The sequence below is a fragment of the Chroicocephalus ridibundus genome, chromosome 4 (genome assembly GCF_963924245.1).
Source record: "Chroicocephalus ridibundus chromosome 4, bChrRid1.1, whole genome shotgun sequence".
Lineage (NCBI taxonomy): Eukaryota > Metazoa > Chordata > Aves > Charadriiformes > Laridae > Chroicocephalus > Chroicocephalus ridibundus.
Genome location: NC_086287.1, coordinates 9,908,800 through 9,931,594, shown reverse-complemented (window position 1 = coordinate 9,931,594; position 22,795 = coordinate 9,908,800). Strand labels below are relative to the sequence as shown.

Sequence of the window (22,795 nt, the reverse complement as noted above, 5' to 3'; positions counted from 1 at the left end):
CTAGGGCTCTTTACTAAATTGCCGAGGTGCTTTGTGAGATCTACCACTTCTGCTGCGAGCAAATTAGCCACTGCAAAGCCCCCCTCAGCACCACAGACCCAGCTATTGAAAACCTTGACAATGCCTTTACCTACTGCAGTAGGTCAGCTCTTGCCATGCACTTTTCTGCCTCTCTGAGCAACTCCAGTTTGAACACAAGCCCACAAGAGACGGTACCAAAGTAACTAAGCAGAGCTCTAATGACCAATTTTCTCCTTCTGGTAAGCTACATGCAAACTATTCCAAGGAGCACAAGTCCATACACAGAGTTTTATCTTAAGTCAAATACATGTCATAATATCACCCAGAGGATAATTTCTTTATGCCTGAAGTACAGCACACAGCATAAGGGTGATGGCTCACTATACATATAAAGGCCTGCAAAAATCAAGCCCTTAATAATGAATTTGGGTCTGCGAGTATTGAACTGGAATGCACACAGAAAAAGAAAGAAATATATTCCATCAGCTTAGACCTTACAAACATCCATGCATGACATTATCTTTATACCTAAATAGCCTCACTAAGAGCAACTAAAATGTCAGAATAACATATTCGGTAAAAAAAATAAATTTGGAATAACATTTTTATATATTTGTTTTTATTTGAATTCCACTAAAATGATTTAACTGCAAACATTATAATTCAAATTCATGAAAATAACAGTAACCGTCTTCTATAAATCATGCATTTCTAAGTTTTCCTGCAATAAACAGAACAATCTTATTTCAGAGGAAAGCATAAACCTACTTCCATCGTGGCTATCAAAGACATTCTGTTGAAATGCAAGCACACACAGAGGGAAGAATAACCCAGAGAGTCTGGCAACAGCCACTGGCAAAGCACGCAACGGCGTACCTGAACTGTTAAGTTGTTGCTGGTGTTTAAGACCTTTCTTTCAGCATCCTGAAACGCTCTCTGTAACCGTTGCTCCATGGTCTGAACAAATTTGCATGACTGTATGTTGTCTGTCTGACCCACAAACTGCAGCTCTGGAAAAGGAACAACGTATTTGTACGTGGACAAAATATTCTGGGTGGCATAATTCCTGTAATGTCTGACATCAGTTTACAAATGAAGCAGGTGAAAACAATGCCATATAAGATCAGTTTATGTCAATTCAAGCACTGCACTAAACTAGCCTTAATTAAGACAAATTGTAAGAGTTAAATTGCACTATTAGAGCTGATACTCCGCACAAACAAATGGAGATTGTTTCTGCAGTGATACATAAGATGGTAGACCAGTTCACTGTACTTACTCAGAGCCAGGCAGTAAGAGAAATCATTCTAAAATGCAACTTATACTCTTAAATCTTGCAGGTCATTGGCTTTTACAAGACATAATCAATCATAATACTGATTCTCATTCTGTTTGTGCTAGGAAAAATATATTTAACTGGGTAATTGCAATAAGTATGTGTATATAAACATGTAAGCACACACATAAGAAATCTTTTTACAATCGAATACTTTTTTTCACACTATTCTCTGCCCTCTTGTAGCTTATACTGTTCTGCTGCAACTGCTCTGCACCGATGCTTGCTACAGTACAGAGCGGTTTAGCAATAGCAATGACCCTGGGTTAGACTGCCAGGGACTAGGTCAAATCCAATGGGTCCAGCCAGAACAATATATCAATAGACAGACAGATAGACAGACAGACAGGCAGGTAGGTAGGTAGGTAGATTTATATCTCTCATATAGTCATGTTTCTCATCTGATTGTCCTCAAAAGAAACACATAGGTTGTGGCACAACCCATCAATTAAAGTCCATTTTAATCAAACGCCGAGTCTTAGTCAAGGATATTGGCACGACCCATCCCTAATGCGATGCCACTTCACTTCACAGCAGCACCGCCAGAGGTGACAGCAGAGCACCACGCAGGAGGGGGATGCACACACCGGCTGTCCTGCTTGCCCCAGGAACATCAACACATGGAACCAAAGCAGAGCTTGTCCTGCTGCCGCATCGGAGAGCCGGGGTGGAGGCAGGACAGCAAAGGGGACCAGGAGCATTGTCCCCATACACCGACCCATCAACACACACACAACCCCGGGCACGGGCGGGCAGGACCTCGCTCACCTGTTTTCAGCTGGAAGTGGTACGCGGGAAGGGGCTTCCACGGCAAGGCCAGGGCCGCCACAGACTGGAGATGTGGGACATGCTGCTTTATGTCCGCTGTGGCGTTGCTGATGCCATACGCAAGAAGCCTTTCAATTACAGCAGCTGGCATAAAAACCAGCCTGCCCCGTGTAACGTAGTAACCAACCGTTACATTATTTGACTGCTCCAGAATTTCAACCTATAAAACACACAGGGAAACATATTTTTTTAAATTTTGTTTGCAGTTCAACCACTATTTGATGGGACTTCTCACCCTGAATATGTCTCCGTTGCAGGGTTTTTACCCTGTAATCCCCTATAAACCCTGTAGGATCCAGTTAGTGTTCCATCAAACGTGGTATTAGCAGAACTGCTCAGACAGCTTTAGACCCAGGCCATGCAGAGTCCATATGCTCTGAATTGAAGCTCTGCAGTATTGCTACCACAGCTTGTGTACCTCTAATTGAGACTGGGGCTTCCTTCACATATAGGTACTGGGACTTTTTACTTATGAGTGTAAAAACATAGAGAATCCAGAGAACATCCAAAGTTCCCTGAGTTTGCGCATGTGTCTGTCATTGCAGGTTTGGAGACAGATTTTTAAAAGACAAGAGTTTCCAATACTTGATTCTTCAGCCTCAACTGTCTTTTCTATACTATTTTTCCTGTTCTGTCCCAGACGGTTAATCTACCACCTCTATGAGTAGAAGTGACAAACCACAAGAATGAACACACTGTGAGCCAAAGCACAAGTTGAGTTTTACCTCTCAATTCTGAACTTTCCAAAAAGTTTAAGCTCTGAAACTGGTCCTCCATGCTAATTTTTAGCTGGTTTCCTCCGTTAGAAAAAGGAAGCTTCCCTCAGGTTTACAAGAATGTGGGGGAATAAGTCTGATAGTTTCGATTGCTGCTGCTGAGACTCAGGAATACACAGTTCCCAAACCAACCGACATCATCTGAACATGCAGCAATACAGCATGGGGACAAAAGTCAACCTGATGCTCTCTATTTTGAGCAAAATTACTTTCTTCCTTCTCAGTGGCTTGGTGAGTATCACTAATAACAACCTGGGGCTCAGCACAAACCCCTGCCTACAGTGCACGGAAACCTGCGATGCAGAGAAGAGCGCCCCAGCCACCCGCCTAAGCCTGCTCCGACACCCAGCAATGTAGAGGTTCGTGCAATTTAGCTGCAAACCGATGAACGCGTCTCCCTCATTTATTTTCAATACAACATGCTTTTTCCCTGCCCGGGATTTTCATCCCTGTGGAATTGCACTTGTCAGGTATCGTGTTTTCAAACCAGGGAGCGGACTGACAGCGGTGACACCCCATTTACCAGCCCTGCTCTTGCAATTGATCCAGGCTGAGCACAGCAGCACTTGGCTGACCAAGAGTCATTCCTGAGCCGCAGGGGAAGGAGGAAACTGCTGTCAGTAGTCATTTCCCAGAACATACCAAAACCAAAGTTGCATTTCTCCGTTCTACTGCATCAAATAAAATGGCAAAAGCCTTGGAGTGGTCCCTACGCTTTTAGAGCCCAGAATGGGTGCCACCTATGCCTGCTTTCCATAGGAAAAGCCCGGTGCTCCCCTCCAAAAGGCTTCCTGCATCCAGAGATACCACTGGAGCCGCAGCCAGCTGAGATTCTCTTGGCTGGAGAGCTGTTTTGGCGCGATCACGCAGGCAAGCCAAGCATGCTTACCTGAGCGCTGACATTTTGGTTGAAAGCTTGTCTCAGCACTTGGTTGAGTCCTTTTCTCACACCCTCCTTGAAGGCATTGCTGATCAGCATCCTCCTTGTGTTCAGCAACAGAACTGTGGAACAACAAAAGCCACATGTTGGTTTGAGACATTACCATGCTACTGTTTGCTTTTTTTTAATTGTTTTGCCTTGCGCTAGCTGGATGGAGATCAAAGCGGCGAGGATTTGCAGCGGCTCCAATGGCAGCGAGAACTGCAGGGGCTCAGCAGTGTCGCTGAGCTCCCTATTCATCCCATGGCAGTAGCCTATTGTTTCCAGAGTGAGGTCTAACAAATGCAATTTCTTTAGCAACACCACCAAGTCTTTGCCACGCTGCCTTTTCGAGGGAGGTCTGACGCCACCGGATCCCCTGCGGATGGGCTGGTGCAGCGTTCCCAGGGGACGGAGCTGGTGCTGCACAGGACGTGCGCTTCGTACCTTCATGGCCAAAGTTAAATAAACAAAGAAACGCGCTGCTCCACTGCTACAATTTTTTTTTTTCCGTGTAGGAAGTGTCTGTACACTTTATTTATTAATATTATCCCTGGCTTTTTCTTTTTCTCTTATAATTTGCAGAAAGATTTCTATAGCTGCGCTTAAGTACTTTCAATGATACACTGTTATAAGCTACTTCTATCTTTAGAAATAGTTGTGGCACTCATCTTACTACTGATGTAGATATTTAGCAGCTACTAAACACGCGTTAGGTCCAAAAGCTGCTTATTTTATTGTCCCCCAGTATCACTCAGTTCTACACAAGGTCATAAACCCTTTTATGTAGCTATTCTTCTTTGCTGAGGTCTCCAAGATACACGCATCTGGTGCTGCGCTGTGCTGCCATAAGGAGTCCATATGAAGCCTGGGCAAGGGACCTCTCCAGACCCCTTTAGCTCAGAGTTAGAATCATAGAACGGTTCGGCTTGGAAGGGACCTTAAAGATCATCTAGTTCCACCCCCCTGCCACGGGCAGGGACACCTCCCACTAGACCAGGCTGCTCCAAGCCCCATCCAGCCTGGCCTTGATGTTCTTACAGCTAAGGAAAAAGCTGTCTGTAAAAAAACCAGCAAGAGCCAGAAGTGGTACTGCCCACACAGAGAGCTCAAAATCCTGCCGTTTTGAAGCGCACAACTCTAAATACTGAACATCATTTTCAAATGAATCTTTAATGATAGAATTAGGTGTTCGTATAAAACCAGAATTAGGTATTCATATGCAAACGGGGCCAAAGACGGAGGCAGATTACCGCACTGTCGTTCAGTGACACGGACTCCTTCCTGCAAAGCAGAGACCAAACCATCGTGTCATACGGGGTCGTCACTCCACACAGGTGGTTCTGCTGGAGCCCTGCAGTGACCCACTGAACTTCAGAGCAACTGATCTCACTCCTTCATTTGACCCACTCATTGTAAAATCCAAGCTACAAATAAAGCCAATTCCATTCCCATCACCCAGCGACCCTGCTTTCATCTGTCTGGTTTGTCAGCGCAGCAGCCTCATCCCCAGATTAATGCCCCACATTCTTTGACATTTGAGTGTATTTCCCACTCATCACCGGTTGCCCCTCATAGACAAGCGAGGTCCTTTCAGCAAATTCAGTGGCCCCCACGTACCTGTTTTAACCATAAGGTTCCTGGAGAGCCGGCAATCCAGGGGAGGAGCTGCTGTCATGTTAGCGAAAGCGGCTGCTGCCGTGGTTTCGGGAGGAGCAGAGATGTTTTCCACTGGAGTAGGGGGAAGCCTAGTTGTTTTCGCTGATGCTGTAATAGATGTCAAAGCTGCTGTAATTGTCAGTGGATACGGGGTTGCCGTTTTGGTGATTTCTGAGCTTGGGAACTTCTGGGTGTCTGTTACTGTGGTTTCTATCTGCCTGGGTACGTGTGCTGTGGGTGCGAGTGGGGCAGCTGTGACCGTGCTGCTCTTAGGGGTTACGAGCATAGCTGTCACGTCCACAGGTGATGCATTTGTGTTTCTTGTTGCAAAAGGAAAATCTGTATGTGTTTCTACTGAGCCTAGGTCCGAGGTCAATTTTGTGGCAGTGTTATTTTTTGTTAGTGTCAGTATCGGTGTGCTTAAAGCCATCACAGATGGCAAAGGTGTGTTTTCAGTGCCTAGAGAAAAGAAGGAAGAAGCTGGCACTGGTGAAGCTGGAGATGATTTTCTTGTTAGTGGTTTTGCTTCTGAAGTTCCTACTGTAGGTATTGCACCAGAAGATACTCCAGATAACACTGTAATGACAGAATGGGTAAAGTTGGTTGTTGACAAAAAAGGAGAAGTTAGTGGTGTTGGTGATGCATGGACAGAAGTTATGATGACTGACTGCAGAGCACTGGTGGTAGGGGTTTGCAATGGGATGCCCTTGGTAGCTTTATTAGATATATTACTGGGAACTAGACTAGGTCTTGTAGCACCTTTGTCCCACTCCTCCACACTGAACGTAGCTGGATTTTTATCAGCCGTAAACAAATAACCAGAGGACTCTAACCGGTTATCTGCAAATTCTGGCAAATTTCCAGACCCGATGTCTTCTTCTGTACTAAAACTATGCAAGAGAGTTGAGCTAGAGAGCTTGGTTACGGGAGAGGGGGACAGGGCTGGCAGTATGCTGTGGATGGCACTGTTTTCATTGCTGGCTGAAAGAGTCAAGTTGTCAGTGAGCTGAAAAGCCAACATTGGTGTCGTGCCTAAGGTCTTTGTCAGTAAAGTAATCTTCCCAGCATGGGTTGTTTGTGATTCTAGAGAGCTAGGGAAAGCACCTGTACCATTGACAGAAGGCCCGTGTAAGCGGAGAGGTGCTTCGTAGTGTGTACTGGTATTGGGATCTCCAACAGTAAAGAAATAAGGAATGTTTTCAGCTGTGCTTCCATGCTTTTTTTGCAGGGGGTCAGGCACCATCAAAGTGGTAGCAAGGGATGAATACTGAACAGGAGATGTTTTCAGTGCAAACGTATCTACATCAAATTCTGGAAAACTATTCAACTTCACCCCGGCAAGGGGTGAATTTGAGATGTTTTGACTAGTGTTTGCATGTGTATAGTTTGCTGAAGGGTTGGAAAAGTGTGGCTGCTTCTTTGTATTCATTGTCTTTTGCAGACCTGAAACTACCGAATATGGTGCATGGTACTCAGTTTCCAACAGAAAAGTACTTGGAGGAACTTCTCTTATTGCCGTTTTGGCAGAAGTTTTTACAGAAGGAATACTAAAGCCAGCTGAAGACAGCAATGATGTATTCGTCCACGTAGAACCCAAAGTCACGACTTCAGGAGAGCTGACAGGATCTAAATTGCTTTCAGAGTCCGCACTTGAAATCCCAAAAAGGCTGGAGCCGGGGCTGTCCATCACCGTTGTCATGGAAACCAGTGATGGCCACATACCCCACGCTGGAGGCACAACAGAGGCGAGATGCTTTCTATCAACTGAACGTGAAGTCTGACCAGAGGTAAAATGATTTAAAGCTCTTGGAGGTGAATATTCTGCACGTGGGGTCACAACAGCAGGTACTCTCATATTTCTGTCTCTATTTGCAGTTACGTCTGGACTTTCTGCAGCACCAGGTGGGAGATATGCAGTCACAAAGATGCTTGTAGCAGAAGTATTTGTGATAGTAGGTCCAGGTTTTGAAAGGCCTGTAGTGGAAGTAATCAACAGCACTGAAGCTAGATCAGGACTAGTCATGCCTGTTGCCAAAACTCCTTCAGGGAGTTTACTCATTTGGATATCTGGAGAAACTTCGGAAAGCTGAGATCCATAAGGCAGAACACCATTAGCATTAAAGTTCATGGACGTCTTTGCTGTCGCCCTTCTTGTGAAGGGCTGTTGAGCTGTTCTTGCCATGGGAAAGCCATCAGAAGTTGGGAGAGCACGTGCAGAAGCAGCTGGCAATCGCATGTCATTTGCCTGATAAGCTCCATCAGCCAGGTCTTCTGCAAAAGTCTGATTTAGAGCCACCACCGAGGAAACAGTCAAAGGGATTTGCAAAGTATCCTCATCAGCTGCTGCTGCGCTGGGACTGTCTGTGCGTGCTCTCCTAGTAAAGGTGTCATTTGTCTCAGTTAGCATGGGAGACCTTGCGCTTGTTGAAGAGTGTGTTGCATTTCTAAAGAGAAAATCTTTTTCACTTCTAAATGCTCGTACTGGCAGCACTGCATTGCGAGCGTGCTTTGCATCTGGAATGAGTGATTTTGGCAATGAGAGGGAAGACGTGCTCTCTGTTGAGCTGGAGACCTCAGCCAGGCTCTCGGAAGCTGATGACATGAAAGGTGCACTGGTAGAGCCTGTAGTGCAATTAGTCAGTGCTGTGGAAGACTGAGGATGACTCATCTGGGGTATTAGATGTGGAGTACCCACAGGATGAAAGACTGATATAGGAACCTCTGCTTTATCCTGAAAAACTGGTGATGACAGAGGAGTGATACCACTGTTTCTGTCAGTCAACGCTGCCTTAGATAGCTGACTGTTTTGTTTTACTCCAGTAGAAGATACATTATACACGCTCTCATTAGGAAACCATGAGAGGCTTCTGGAAGTTACTGGCAGGGAAGACTGATATGTTTTTGACACAGGAATATCAGAGTATGCAGACAAAAAAGAGGTCCTTTCTGAAGAAGACCCTTTTCCCACTATTTCTGTGAAATGCACTGTTGTCGATCCAAAGAGACTGAAAGGCACGGTACCCGTGAACAACTCGGGACTCTTTCTGTGATTCACCGTACTGGAATGCACTACAGTGACCGTGCTTAGAGGACTATTTCTGCTTTCACTAACCTGAGAGCTGGCTGAATCTGTGTTGAAGAAACCTTCAGGATCTGCAGACAAAGGCACTTTGATGGGCAGTACAGCTGGTTTAGAAAAGTTAATGGTATGAGGTGACTGAATTACCAATGAGGAGAATGATGGTGATGGAACAGCAGCAAGCATGTCTGATCCTGATGTGCTTTCTTTTGAAATGGAGGGTGTTTCTAATGGCATTAGCTGAAATGGCACAGCTGTACTCAAATGTGTCACTGGTGGTGTAGTGGACAGTGTGGCAAACATACCAAGTTGAGGCAAACCTGATACAGCAGCTGTTTCATCTGTGTCTTGAGGTGATGACCTCAGAGGCGACTCAGCTGAAACCTCAGCGGGTTCCTGGGGCGCACTGTTTCCACTGCCTTGATAAAGGGTGGGCGACAGATGAGTTTGATCCGAAGTTCTGGTACGCGTGCCAGTCAGTGTTGTTTTTATCATCTGAAGCAAGTTTGCGTTCTCCAAAGTCTGTCCCATAGAAATATCAGCTACTGAGGAAGTCTTAGTTTCTGTGGAAGGCCGTGTTGGTGATAGTATAGATCTCCAATTAGGAAAAGATCCCATAGAAGCAGCAACGTTGATATGCTGTTGCCCAATAACTGTAAAATAATAAGTAAAATGAGTATATTCTTCCCCAAAAGGAAGAGGAGTTGCTGACTTGTTGCAACAAATCACAACACAAAACGCCTTACGTTTAGTAAAATCAGCAAACTTTTTTTTATTGAAAGGGCATAAAAATTCAAGAAAGTTAAAAAAAAAAAATCTAACACCACCACAAAAAAAAAATGGTGAAAGGTACAGTGTCACAGATTATAAACCCCTCAAGTCTTTTCATCTGACAGAAGAAAAAGAAAAGCTTCCTAGACAACACTATTTCAAAACAGGACTTTTAACTGGGATGGTTCAACATACTGAAAGACACCTTCTTCAGCTTGGGACAATTCTTGAGGTCAGCCACCCTGTGTCAAAAACATTTTGTGAGAAGATGGGTTTAGAAGCAGTGTAGAAAGGGAATAGATTTTGACAACCAAGCTTCACTGACTTGGCCTGCAGTCTGACATGGGAATAGAGTCAGCATTGGCTGGGTTCCTGTAGGATGCATCTGGAGGTGCTCATCTTGCCAGTTCTAATAATGCATGCAATTATAGACACAAAAGGAAGAAAATAAAACAGGGATGAACATGAGGAAAGAGGGGTAAGATCCAAAACAAATTAGGAAATTAAACTCCTTTTTTGATACGTGCAGATGCACAACGCAGCATTTCAAACACCGGTTTACTCTACTTTCAACACTATAATGTTCCTAGGCTTTGTTTTCTTAAAATGATTATAGTTATTCTAAAATCATAGCATGGGAAATCTCACATTCCTACTAATTTAAAGATTAAGATTCACTCAAGAGTAAAATTTAAGGGGGTTTTTTCCCCTCCCCCCGCCAAGATAATAGATGAAAACTCAGTACTGGCGCTTGTTGCCATGCGAAGCTGTGCCCCTTGCATAGCTAAACAGAGGCACAACACAGAGCCAGTCCCTGCCCTCCAGAGCATCTGGATCAGACACAGAGGATGGCAACCTCCTCCATACCCCTAACGGCATGGAACAGCAAGGAGGCGCAGACCTTAAGATAGGTGGTTATAAAACAGGCTGGACATTAGTTCCAGCCACCGATGAACCCAAGAGTCAACAGAGCCAACAGCACGGAAAGGGATCAGCCCGCACAAAACTCAGCGTCAGAACACCACACAGCGCCAGAGAGAAAAATGGGTCACACTGCACCTATTTAAAGCTAAGTTTCTTTCTTGTGATGCCCTTGTGCTACACCGCCCATCATCCATATGCACAGGCCAAAGCAGATGATTAGACTAGCTCCTTCAGGCTCCTGTGTGCATTCAACAGGAACGTGCTGGAATTACGTCCAGTGTGGCATTTTCACTCTATAAACAAAAAGAAACCACAAAAAAGGCCAACCAAAAAACCCACAGATCCTCCCTTTTATCCCTGCATTTAAGAGCTTCATTAAGCCATGGTGAAGAATCTTTCCTCCACTGAAATGCAAGAATGAATACAGAATCCAGAAACAAGTTGTTTTAGGGGAGCAACGAGAGACAAGCAGGCTAAGGGGAAACCCAATCAGCCTTTATGAAGCTGCACCAGATGATCACCAGGCTGGAGAGGAGGCTACAGAGTCCACCAGGGAATCTGACCCACCAGGAGAGGCCTGCAGCACAAAAGTAATGCTTTTGTGTTTGTGCCATGGCTGCTGATGTGTCATTGGGGGACCGGGGACCTAAATGACTGGTGTGACCTGATTTCCGATATTCTACATGCTCCACCATATTTTGGGAGGCACATTGTGATTTATACTGTGTTTTGGTGTTTTTTCCTTCCCTGTTAGAGTCAGGCAGCTTTTTAACAGAAGGTAGGAAAGAAGACGATGTGTATTTTGCTCAACTAGAATGGCTTCAAACAGATGCTCAAAACGAAGACTTAGATGATGTACTTTGCAAAATCAGGCCTTAGGCAACCTACAGATTAAATTTCTGTGAGGTCATCTCAGATGATGAAGTCATCATTACCCGATCTCTTACACCCCAAACTGCCTTGTTTCACCTCTGAACTGAAAGGCCGTACTGAGCAGTGAATGCAAAGCCTTCTCATGGGATTTCATCTAGCACTTAGCGAACACGAGTCCTGAAGGGGAATTAAACAAGACAATGTTTTCTTGCTTTCTAAAATAGCAAAATCTGTTAACATCAATCCACACACAGTCTGCACCAGTCCTCACATATTTCTTCACACTTCGGTTTAATGAGAATGATTACGAGCAGAGAGACAATATAAACCTGAAAAAAGTGTTGAACTGATGTTACCACATTTTGACAAGAAGGAAAGCTCAAATAATGCAAAGCAGATAAAACATTGAATAAAAATGTCCTCTAACCACTGCTTAATTCTAGTCCTTCAGTTTTTGTTTTTTTCTGTTCCATACCAACTGGCAATTTTTCTGTTTATGTCCATTAATGAAGTCAAGCTCTTGAATTACGGAAGGTTTAAAAAAAAATTATACAATATTCTGCAACTGATACAAAATGCTGGCATTCCATGGCAGCCATTTTTAATTTTTTTTTAATTCTACCTTTATGGAAAGATACTGACTATCAGTATTTATTTCAAACTTCTGCCATAAATTCAACATCCTGGTAGTAACTGGACATAGCATGCAAAAGGCAAAATTATCTTCCCATTACATGGAGTTTAAACTGAGGTACATACTCTTTACTTGAGAATTGGTAGGATGATATCAACAACTAGAGATTCTTACCAAATACTGTGCAAACCAAGAAAAAGGGCAGACATGAGAAAATATTTCACTTCTACATCTATCAACAGCCGAAAACGCTGGATGGAAGGAGAAGACAACCAATTCAAATCCACATGAAAGACACAATGAGAACTCCACCCCACGTGCAACATGCACTGACCTATTGCTTGTACATACCGGTAGCAGTTTCTCATATCTCAGGATTACCTGTTCTTCTTTCACACTTGGCTATTGACTAACCACCACCTCCAACAATCCTAAAACCCATTTAGCAGTAACCTCATTACAGCCACCACCACTGATTAGGGATCTTTCCATTTGCAAGAATGAGAAACATCAATATGCCACAGCAGGAAGTTAAAAATTGATCCAGTTTAGAGAAAATCGTGCCTTTATAATATCTGAGCCCTTTTGTGTACACCTAAAGGAGTTGCAGGGACCAAAGAAGGGCACAGAGGCAACCAAGAGGAAACCATCTCCCCTCACCCTCCCTCTAATAAAGTAAAAGGGATAGCATCAGCATACGCACCCTGAGCCTGTCTGAAGGTTGAAGGTGATGCCTATGTCTAATTAATGTGTGACAGTAAAACAAGATGATGAATTATGCACCTCTGGAGCAAGAAGTCTCACTTATTGTCCAACTTCTGCCCCTGCTCCTGAGACATCACAGTCACATTATTCTTCACACAGGTTTGGTTATTTCTATGAGACAACTAGTTGGTAAGCAAATCTTCCCTGGAAAAAGTAGAGGCTAATGAGAATGCCTGTCTATTTGCCATGCCCGTAAGATCTATATTTCATAGAATCATATAAAAACTCAAGTTGGAAGGGACCCATAAGGATCATCAAGTCCAACTCCCTGCTCCTCGCAGGACTACCTAAAACAAGCCCATAGACTCAGGGTGTTGTCCAGACGCTCCTTGGACTCTGACAGGCTTGCTGCTGTGACCACTTCCCGGGGGAGCCTGTTCCAGTGACTGACGACCCTTCAGTGAAGAACCTTTTCCTAATGTCCAATGTGGACTTCCTCTGATGCAGCTTCATTCCATTTCTCTCTGGTGACCAGTGATAGCACACAAGGAAGAGCTCAGCACCTCCCCCTCCACTGCCCCCTGTAAGGAAGTTCTAGACGGTGATGAGAGCATCCCCCAGCCTTCTCTTCTCCAAACTGAGCAAGACAAGTGATTTCAGCCACTCCTCCTCATCAGTCTTGCCCTGAGGCCTTTCACCATCTCAGTGACCCTCCTCTGGAGACACTCTAACAGTTTGATATCCTTCTTATATTGAGATGTCCAAAACTGCAACAGTACTCAAGGTGGGGACACAACAGTGCAGTACATGGAGACAACAAATTGCTTATCTGTACTGCTGATATTTGAAGCCACACTCCTGTTTGCTTTATGCCATAATAAGGCAAAGATCTATAACTAGCAACGTAGCCAGAGCACGTACTCTCTTGTCTTGCCAGGCCGCCCATCGGCAGGACCCCAACAGCAGAGCTTCTCTCAGGACAGATGAGTATCTGTTTGTTAACTTGCTCACAAAATTAATTCATCTCCAACTGAATTAAGAAAAAACAGTCAGGATTCAAATATTTCCCTCCACGAAAAAGCTTAAAAAAAAAAAAGTTTGGGAACGTCAACTGAACGCCAACCTACAACTCTACCAAAGGAAACACAATGACTATCCAGAGCTCCCCTCACTGTTGTGGCAGCAGAGAAATAGTGTTTTGCCACTTCTGAGCCGTTACAAAATATCAACTCAGAGGTACCTTCAACAAGAGATTTTTGTTGTCTTGACTTCTGTTTCATTACTCACAGATCATCTGGATTAGTAACGTTTAAAAGGGAAGCTGATAAAAAGGACATAAGAGGATTTTATTGTATGACTGACCAAGACATCTTCCCATTATACGTCAGGTATATATTTTTTAATAACCTTCAGCAAATTGAAGACAGGATTTCAATTTTCAAATAAATTTGCTTTAGTTATTAATTTACGAGACAAAAAATAAGACTAAAAATAATTCCCAACTGCTCTTAACTATTGTAAAGGCTAAATTTTAATAATACAGTAGTATCTATGTAAGAGTAGCTGTAGCCATCTAAAGCATAGCAGAAATCCAAACATTAAATTACATAAGCAATTTGGATTTTATATAGGTCTAAATCACTCAGCCCTAAAGCAAAGTGCTTTCAAAGATAACTTAAAAAAATCAGTTTGTGAGAAACACATTGCTTACAAAGTATTACTTACAAACATACACGAACATAACAATCTACTTACAAGATAAGTACTGTTGAGAGAGGCCATTTACCACTTTACCCCAAACTACCCAGTAACAGATAGCACTATCCTAGGGCTGCATCACTCTTAAAAACAATGCCACTATTTTATCAAAAAATGCATTATTTTTTTCCCTTTTCACAAGTATGAAGTTACCCGCTTATTATTGTTTTACCATGAGAGACTGAGTGATGAAAGGTCAGATGTGACTAACATGGGACACGATAGGGAAATAAACAGAAGAAGAATCTCTGTTACACCAGTGGAAAAAGGCACCACCCTACTCACAGGGTTATGCAATTTACTCCTGTTGAAGAATATTAAGCCTACACAGTATGATGTTAGCATCAACATGCATGTTATCCGAGCCACTTCAGAATTTCCTAAAATGATTATTTTACTTTTTTTATTCTGTAAGAGTTTGCAATTGGAAAAATGGCACAAGGAACACAGATTTCACAGATTAAAGGATATAAAATATGCTACCACTAAGACACAAATACTCAACACAGCATATATAAAAATAGCTATGTGACATATCAGAATTTTACTCTTACTCACTGCACAGATTGGTAAAATTTAACTTTTTAATAAAGACCAAGTGCAAGGTCCTCCATCTGGGCCAGGGCAATCCCAAGCACCGATACAGGCTGCGCAGTGACTGGCTTGAGAGCGGCCCTGAAGAAAAGGACTTGGGGGTGCTGGTGGACGAGAGGCTCAACATGAGCCGTCAGTGTGCACTAGCAGCCCAGAAGGCCAATCGTATCCTGGGCCGCATCAGGAGAAGCGTGGCCAGCAGGTCAAGGGAGGTGATTCTCCCCCTCTACTCCACTCTGGTGAGACCCCACCTGGAGTACTGTGTCCAATTCTGGAGCCCCTACTGCAAGAGAGATATGGACGTGCTGGAACGTGTCCAGAGAAGGGCCATGAGGATGATCAGAGGGCTGGAGCACCTCTCGTATGAGGACAGACTGAGAGAGTTGGGGTTGTTCAGTCTGGAGAAAAGAAGGCTCCGAGGAGACCTTATAGTGGCCTACCAGTATCTTAAGGGGGCCTACAAGAAAGCTGGTGAGGGACTTTTTAGGATGTCGGGTAATGGTAGGACTAGAGGGAATGGATTAAAACTAGAGATGGGACGATTCAGACTGGATGTTAGGAAGAAGTTCTTCACCATGACGGTGGTGAGACACTGGCACAGGTTGCCCAGAGAGGTGCTGGAAGCCCCATCCCTGGAGTTGTTCAAGGCCAGGCTGGATGGGGCTCTGAGCAACCTGATCTAGTGGGAGGTGTCCCTGCCCATGACAGGGGGCTTGGAACTAGGTGATCTTTAAGGTCCCTTCCAACCCTGACAATTCTATGATTCTATAATTATGCCTTCATAATACCTGTTATTCCAGCTGTACATTGATGAAATCATTACATCACAACCTATGCATCCCATACATCTCACTTTTTGCACCATTCCACAAAGTCATCTGCAGCTTAATTTCACACCCTTTGCATAACGTTTAACCTGTAAGTGATTTTTAGCCACGTCAAGAAGATGACCTACAAACACCTGTACTGAGCCCTGGATCACACAGCCTGAGCTGTGCCCATTTCTGTGGCCGGTGTGGTTTGGGTTCGCCCCCAGAGGAACCTGCCCAGAGGGATGAATGCATTGGAAGGGAGAACACACAAATACACACATTTTTTGGCAGCTGCCAACCCACAGCTACTACAGCAGGAAACTGCTTCCTTGGGACTGCACTAACTTTCTCAAAAGTGCGAAGGTAAACAAACCATCAAAATAAATCTTCTTCTGTCACCTCCTTAATATCAGTTTCTTTAGGCAGATTCTGGGAAAAGTTTATAGTAATTCAATAGACTGATTCTCACATTTGTTTTGGTTGTAACTTTTCCCAAATTAGGTATTGGCCTTCCAAACCCAAAATTCTGACATGTACAATTAAAACACAGATCTTCTTACCAGCGCCTGAGATCATTCACATCCTAGCCTCTATTTACCTGTAATAGTCAACAGCTACAAGAGCCAGTCATTAAAAACAAGCACCATCTCCTATGCACCTCAAAAAAAAAAGCCCTCTTCCCAGTGATCTCAGAAAACAGTATCTGAAAACTATTATTAATTTATTTTTGACAACCAGGAAAAATATTTTGTCCCCATACCACCAGAATTCTGTTTAAGGAATTTTTCAATGAGAAAAACTGTATGAGGAGGGACTATATTGCACAAAGTTTTCTTCTCAACAAAAAAAATTCCCAACTTTGAACTCTATAATAAACAACAGAAAAATGTTTGGACACGATATTCAGTCACACAGCCATGGTTTTGTTCATGTGAAAAATCACAGAGTGATAGGGGTTGGAAGGGACCTCTGGAGATCATCTAGTCCAACCCCCCTGCCAGAGCAGGGTCACCCAGAGCAGGCTGCACAGGAACGCGTCCAGGCGGGGTTTGAATGTCTCCAGAGATGGAGCCTCCACCACCTCTGTGGGCAGCCTGTTCCAGTGCTCTGCCACCCTCAAAGTAAAGAAGTTCCTCCTCATGTTGAGGTGGAACTTCCTATGCTCAAGTTTGTGCCCATTACCTCTTGTGTCGCTGGGCACCACTGAAAAGAGCCTGGCCCCATCCTCCCGACACCCACCCTTTAAGTATTTATAGGCATTGAAAAGATCCCCCCTCAGCCGTCTTTTTTCCAGACTAAAAAGACCCAAATCCCTCAGCCTTTCTTCATAAGAGAGGTGTTCCAGTCCCCTAATCATCTTGGTAGCCCCTAATCATCTTCATAGCCTTTGTATTCTGTTAGGAACACTTGTGCATTTTCCCCTCTCCCACAGACCCATTTCCCTTTGGGTACCAAGGGAAACGCACCCGCGGCAAAGCTTTGGATCAAAGGCAACCTTTCAGCTACGAAACGAAAAACACAGGGCTGCAATCAAAACGTACTTCTCTCCCGCTTTCATCACGTCCTGCCTCCGTTGCTTACCCAGCCCAACCGTGAGCTGGCTGGGATTGGGGAGGGCAGAGCCCAGCCTGCAAACGCTCCACGGCTGTCATCAGCATCGCTGCAGGAGCCGACAGGCTGGTGGGACTCGTACCAAGCGCCAGCCTCGCCTGGGGGTGAAATGTGTCTCCTTGGCCACATGGGCCACTCTGCTGGAATACTTTAATCGCGCCCGGCAAGCGGGGACGGAGGTGAAGAGCAGTATGAGAGACAATAGATGATCCAGGCTAAAATAACATGCTCCCGGCGTCAAGGAAACAATTCTGCCGCCGGCAATTCCAGCTGCATCATCTGCATGTTGTATTCACAGAGCAGATGTTCAGCCGGATCATTAGGAAAGGCAGGAAAGAAGAGTGTGGCAGAGGAGGATTTCATCGCCACGCAGTGCTGCGGGATAATTGCACATAATCATAGAAGAAGCAGAATGTGCTATAGGGGCTATTGTCCCTGCTCCTACTGAATGTACCTGCTCCCATTTCTGCTTGAGTTTGTCAGATTATTCACAGAATTTAAGAGAATGAATGACATATATTTTTTTTTTTTATTTTAATTTTTATCGCTTATTCAGCAACACTTTAAGGATCGACGCTTTTGTGAGCCTGACAGCTGCCTTTAGCGCACTGCTTATCTATTTATTTGCAAACACACATTTATACAAACCTTTGTAGAGGAATTGTGTTTATTCAGGGAAGTTTCTATAGACACTGCTAGCATCAGCATAAATGATTTAATGAACAATGAAGCAAAAAAATTCAAGGTCATTTGGGAACATGCAACACCAAAGTTGCCTGTTCTCATGATTTTTACATGAAAATTCTGAATACTTGTGGTTGTGGGATAAAAGAAAAACTAAAACATTTTAAAAACCCGTGATTTTTAGGCAAATTACATTCTTAGAGGACTTTTTTTTTTTTTTTTTTTAATTTCCAGAGCTAGGAAAGACTGTAAGGGTGGTACCAAATTCTGAATGGGCATGAGAAGAGTTTTATGGCCAGACTCCAATCTGCTTAGACTCTTTGGGAGTTCAGCAGCAAAGTACAGGAAATGTGGACTCTGTTTAGTTTTTTCCACTAGTAGTTACAAGTAAACAACAGTACAGCTTTCTTATTATATGCAATAAAAATGTATTTTCTTAACTACAAGCTACTCCTTTAATAAAGCAAAGTCAAATTCAAGAGGAAACTGAAGAGAATCCCTGCTAAAAGCCATGTAAGATTATTCTACAAAGCCCAAAAAAAAAAAAAAATATTTGTCATCTCCAGAACTTTTTTAAAGAAACGACAGTGCTTTCAAAAGGTTGAGCTGTGCACCAAATTACATAACACAGGATATTTTGACATGCTGGTTGGGTAATTTTGAATGTTCCCTTGAGGCAAAAAGCTTTCCGCTCACCAAACCAAGCACATCTTTACAGGAATCTTTTTTTGCACGTAACATTTGAGGCCGTAACCCGTGAGCGGAGAAGACCCTCTGGACAATGTTCCACCTGCACTAGGACGGCGACTCACTTAACCCAGCGCAGCGGTGGTAACTTCTGCCAGCCTTCCCGAAACTCCGCTCCCCCCCTCCCCGCCGGAGGGGAGACACCCGCATCGGGGCTTCAGCAGAAATCTAAAGGCACCAAAACACCGGTGTGCAGGTGGACATTCCTCTGCGGGGGCGAGAGCCTCCAGCAGAGAGATGGTAACAAACAGGTTGGCTGCATGAGCATCTTTAGCCACCGCTGCTGTTAACCAAGCGCCTCTAACTGCGAGCGCTGCTCGTTTTACAGACGAGCAAGCCTAGCAGCAGAGAGCACGTGGAGTAATCCACGTTATAGACCAAAAGTGTTTCAGAGCAGAAAACGAAATCCAAGTATTGCTGATTATCACAGCATCGGCTGTACCTGATACGTATGTGTGCTAGAAGCATCAGCTGTGAAAATTCTGAATACTTGTGGTTGCGAGATAAAAGAAAAACTAAAACATTTTAAAACCCCATGATTTTTAGGCAAATTATATGGCTGTAGCTGAGCAGCGTGCAACTCAAATGCCTGACACCGCATCCTTGCAACACTAAAACTGCTTAATTTCAACTTATTTCATCCATTTCAGAGCTTTGAAGTTACGGTTACTAGATGCAACACACAGGCAAGCGCCAAGGCCAGGTGAGGACGAGCTCTCTGTGTTTTCCGGTGACTATTTCAGGCCAAGACATGAAGGGCAGACAGGGAGGCTGTGCCCTGGGCATCCCCGTGCTTGTCCCGGAGGACATGTGCGCAGACCCATTTTGGGGTCTATCCCAGCAGGTTACCCAGGAGAGAGGTTTACCCTCTCCAAGGAGAGACATGGTCTCAGAGGTGCTATCTATACAGGATCAATACAAGGACAGAGGCTTCCACAATGTCTTTCGCTACTCTCAAGCTCTTTCCACTGCCTGTGGCTTCCGACTGTAGTGAAGGGTAAAGAGGTGAAGACCAGGAAAGAAATGCAGGTCACGCACAGGAGCATCCTGCTTTCTCTTTCTGCACAGAAAATGCTTTCAAAGTATGAAAGCCACCACTCTTCGGGGGGGGGGGGGGGGGGGGGGGGGGGTGTCAATACCTTATTGATTTTTAGATTAGAAAAATTTCTGGTCGTGCTGAATAGAGTGTCTGAAAGAGACCACGCAACATCTGAAGTAAACAACATACCTTTTTTTTTTTTTAAAAATGCAACAAAATGTTAATCAAGTCCAAATTCTGTTCTCTCTTCAAGATTTGCACCAAATAACCGGTGTTTATCCATCCTGGTATAGAATGCAATTTCTGAAGCCAAAAAAAGCAAAGTCTATTACTTGGCCCGAGAACGCACGAAGGTTAAATCAGTGAATGTGTAAGATCCACTACCATGAATGAGCTAATAGACAAACACTGAGTTGAAATGGGGCACATCCTTCTTTGGAGGGAACTCCTCTTTGGCAGTGAATGAGACTACAAAAATAAGCTCTTGCTGAGAAAGAGTACACATCAAATGGATATTTTTTCTTAGATTAGAAAATTTTTCTTGAGCAGGCCTGACAGCACTGGAGGTAAGGGACAGCACGGAGAGCTGCTTTTTAAGGTTTTGGGGTTTTTCGTCTGTCTCTCCACTTAAAGGACAGAAGCCAGGATGAAAACCCTATACACATTGACATGGTTTGCGCTGGGATGGGGTTGACTTTCTTGCTGGCAGCTGGTGTAGTGCCGCATTTTGGATTTGGGATGAGAACATTGTTGGTAAAGAAATCAGGAGTAAAGTTAAACCCAGGATTTGAGTTGCATGTTATGGGAATTACAATAGCAGGAACCTCTTGTTTCTAGGCAGGCGAGGAGCAAGGGGAGTACTTCATTGCAATGTTAAATCCTATAACCTGGCCCACAGGATGTACCCTCAGATTGTTGTAACCCATGATTTGAGTTGCATGTTATAGGAATGGCGAGCGAGCAGCTGTGTGGTCCTAGCTGCCAGGTGGGGTTAAAGGACACATCATCTTCATTTGATCTTTCTTCTGTATTGACTTTTCAGAAGTTATCAATTTAAATGCAATCATTTTGGAAAAAAAACCCAAACTTTCAGCTTCCAGGGAGCTGTCAGAGTTTCCTGAGGTCACGTCAGGATGATGGAGCAGCAACTAAATTCCTCCGAACAAGAAATCAACCTGTAACTTTGCTATGACCTGCAGTTTATATTCAACGTGAAGTGCAATATACATTACAATTTGAAATTACACCCTAATGAACTCTGCAGATCAACTAGGTAATTAATTCTTAAGTTCCCTGTCTGCTCTGCAGTAGACAAGGACTCGGCTCAGGCTAGAAACTATCATACAAATGTTTAAAAATTATTTCCATTTTCTATGGCTTTCACTGTGCTTTGCACAGCTCATTAGCCTTTATTTTCAGGATCTTTTCTTTGCTGCATAAAAGTGGCAATAGCTCAAGTTTATAGCAATACGTCGCCTCATTTCACTTCCTCACCTCTTGGAAATCGCTGCAAATACTTGTCTGACAGGACAGCGTTACTGTCAGCAATTAAAAAAAAGAAAAAAAAAAGCAGCCACCCCTACTGACAGAGTACAAGAGGCTAAAAGCACAAAGGGGGAGTCCAGATCCTGGTGATAGAAAGGTTAAATAACTGCCCGGTCAAACATACATTTTTAGTCATGAATTAAAATCCAGAAGAAGTGTTATACAAATGCAAGTATTGGTCCTATACAGGCTGTACCCCTGCACTTCTCCAGCGCCTTCAGATGCAAGTTATATCCCCTACAGCGGTTCGGTATTTAGTTTACAGGCATCAACACGTGAGTACTGGCATCAAACATAGCAAACCCAAAGCTCACAAAGCCCCAAACACAAGGATAAAGCAGGCAGTTGTACTTACAGACTGGCACTCTGCTCTTGCATTGGCTGCCTAAACATAAAAAAATGTCAGTCCTAATCAGTGATGTGGTATTAAGTGTCGGTTCTCTTCCCTAAGATAAAGGTATTGGCATTTTCTGTCAAGTAATTAGACATCATCTCCCCTGAGGAATAACAGAAGTCCTAAAAAAATACGCTACAAAAAAAAAGCAGGATCACTGCTACAGGCACAGTCATTTTTTAGTAATAGCTGAAGTCACTTTTAATTGTAAAACCAGTAAATAGTTAACGGTTACCACAGTGAGCAGCTGGTTTCTCAAAAATACGATGCACTGCCTGGAACAAAGGGCGTTATTAGAAAGAAAAGATGCTATTTCCAGATGGTGCCTCAACAGTGCTGCCCAAGTTGGTAGACCTCCTAATTTAAATCTCCAAAGTCCTATAGAAAGGTTTGGGACTCATGATAGTAAATGATTAAAATATTCCCTCTGAAAAGCTTAAAACAATCCAAATAAGATATATTTTGTCCTCCATAGCAGAATGGTTTGCTTGGCTGTCTTCTACCGTGCTTTAGTTCCCGGGACTCACGTGCTCCAGCACATTGCACCTTACAGAATGGTAAAAATGGTGCTGGCAGGAAAGCAATTGAAAATGCTTCCCCTTTGGATCCCCGACTGAAATATAGCTTTCTTACTTCTAATTTAACTCAGAACTAAACCCTGAAAAAGCCTGGCTCTGTGACCCACTTTGAGTACCGCCACGAAACTTCTTGTCACTTGATTGTCGCTTTTTTTTTTTTTTTGCTGAAGTTTCATGAGATTTTGTTCTCTAAAAATTTCTGGAAGTTATTTCCAAAAACAGCCTCCAACCAAACCAGACCCTAATTTCTTTCCAGCCACTCAGTTAATCTATAGAGACAGGGGTGGTCACTTTTAACAAAGAGAGAAAGACGATGCCCTACTCAGACAGGCTTTTCCTTTGTACATACACTAGGCACATTTTGCATTTATATAACTGAATATCTGGATTTTAAAGCTAACCAGGATTTTAGGAGCATTACTGCTACACTGTCAAACACATGCACCGTATCGCATTTAAGAAGGTTGTCCATTAAACTGCTCTACTCTGGTATTGAAATGAGATAATT

The 22,795-nt window shown here is 43.7% G+C and overlaps 1 protein-coding gene across 6 annotated transcripts in view; it reads right to left on the bottom strand.

Annotated features, from left to right (window-relative positions):
* The window catches only part of KIAA1549L (KIAA1549 like), a 145,114-nt gene that overhangs the window by 71,723 nt on the left and 50,596 nt on the right, over window positions 1-22,795 (bottom strand). For 3 of the 6 annotated variants that reach the window (XR_010070669.1, XM_063331592.1, XM_063331590.1), the window contains exons 2-6: window positions 8,924-9,271; window positions 5,501-6,115; window positions 3,851-3,963; window positions 2,126-2,345; window positions 898-1,031 (exon numbers count right to left, since the gene is read on the bottom strand). Coding sequence is in view for 5 of the 6 variants with exons in the window: in XM_063331592.1 (XP_063187662.1) it covers window positions 898-1,031; window positions 2,126-2,345; window positions 3,851-3,963; window positions 5,501-6,115; window positions 8,924-9,271 (1,430 nt within the window). In the remaining variant the exon portion in view is untranslated. The remainder of the gene's footprint in view (window positions 1-897; window positions 1,032-2,125; window positions 2,346-3,850; window positions 3,964-5,500; window positions 6,116-8,923; window positions 9,272-22,795) is intronic. The other 3 variants (XM_063331591.1, XM_063331593.1, XM_063331595.1) reach the window with 3 other exon arrangements.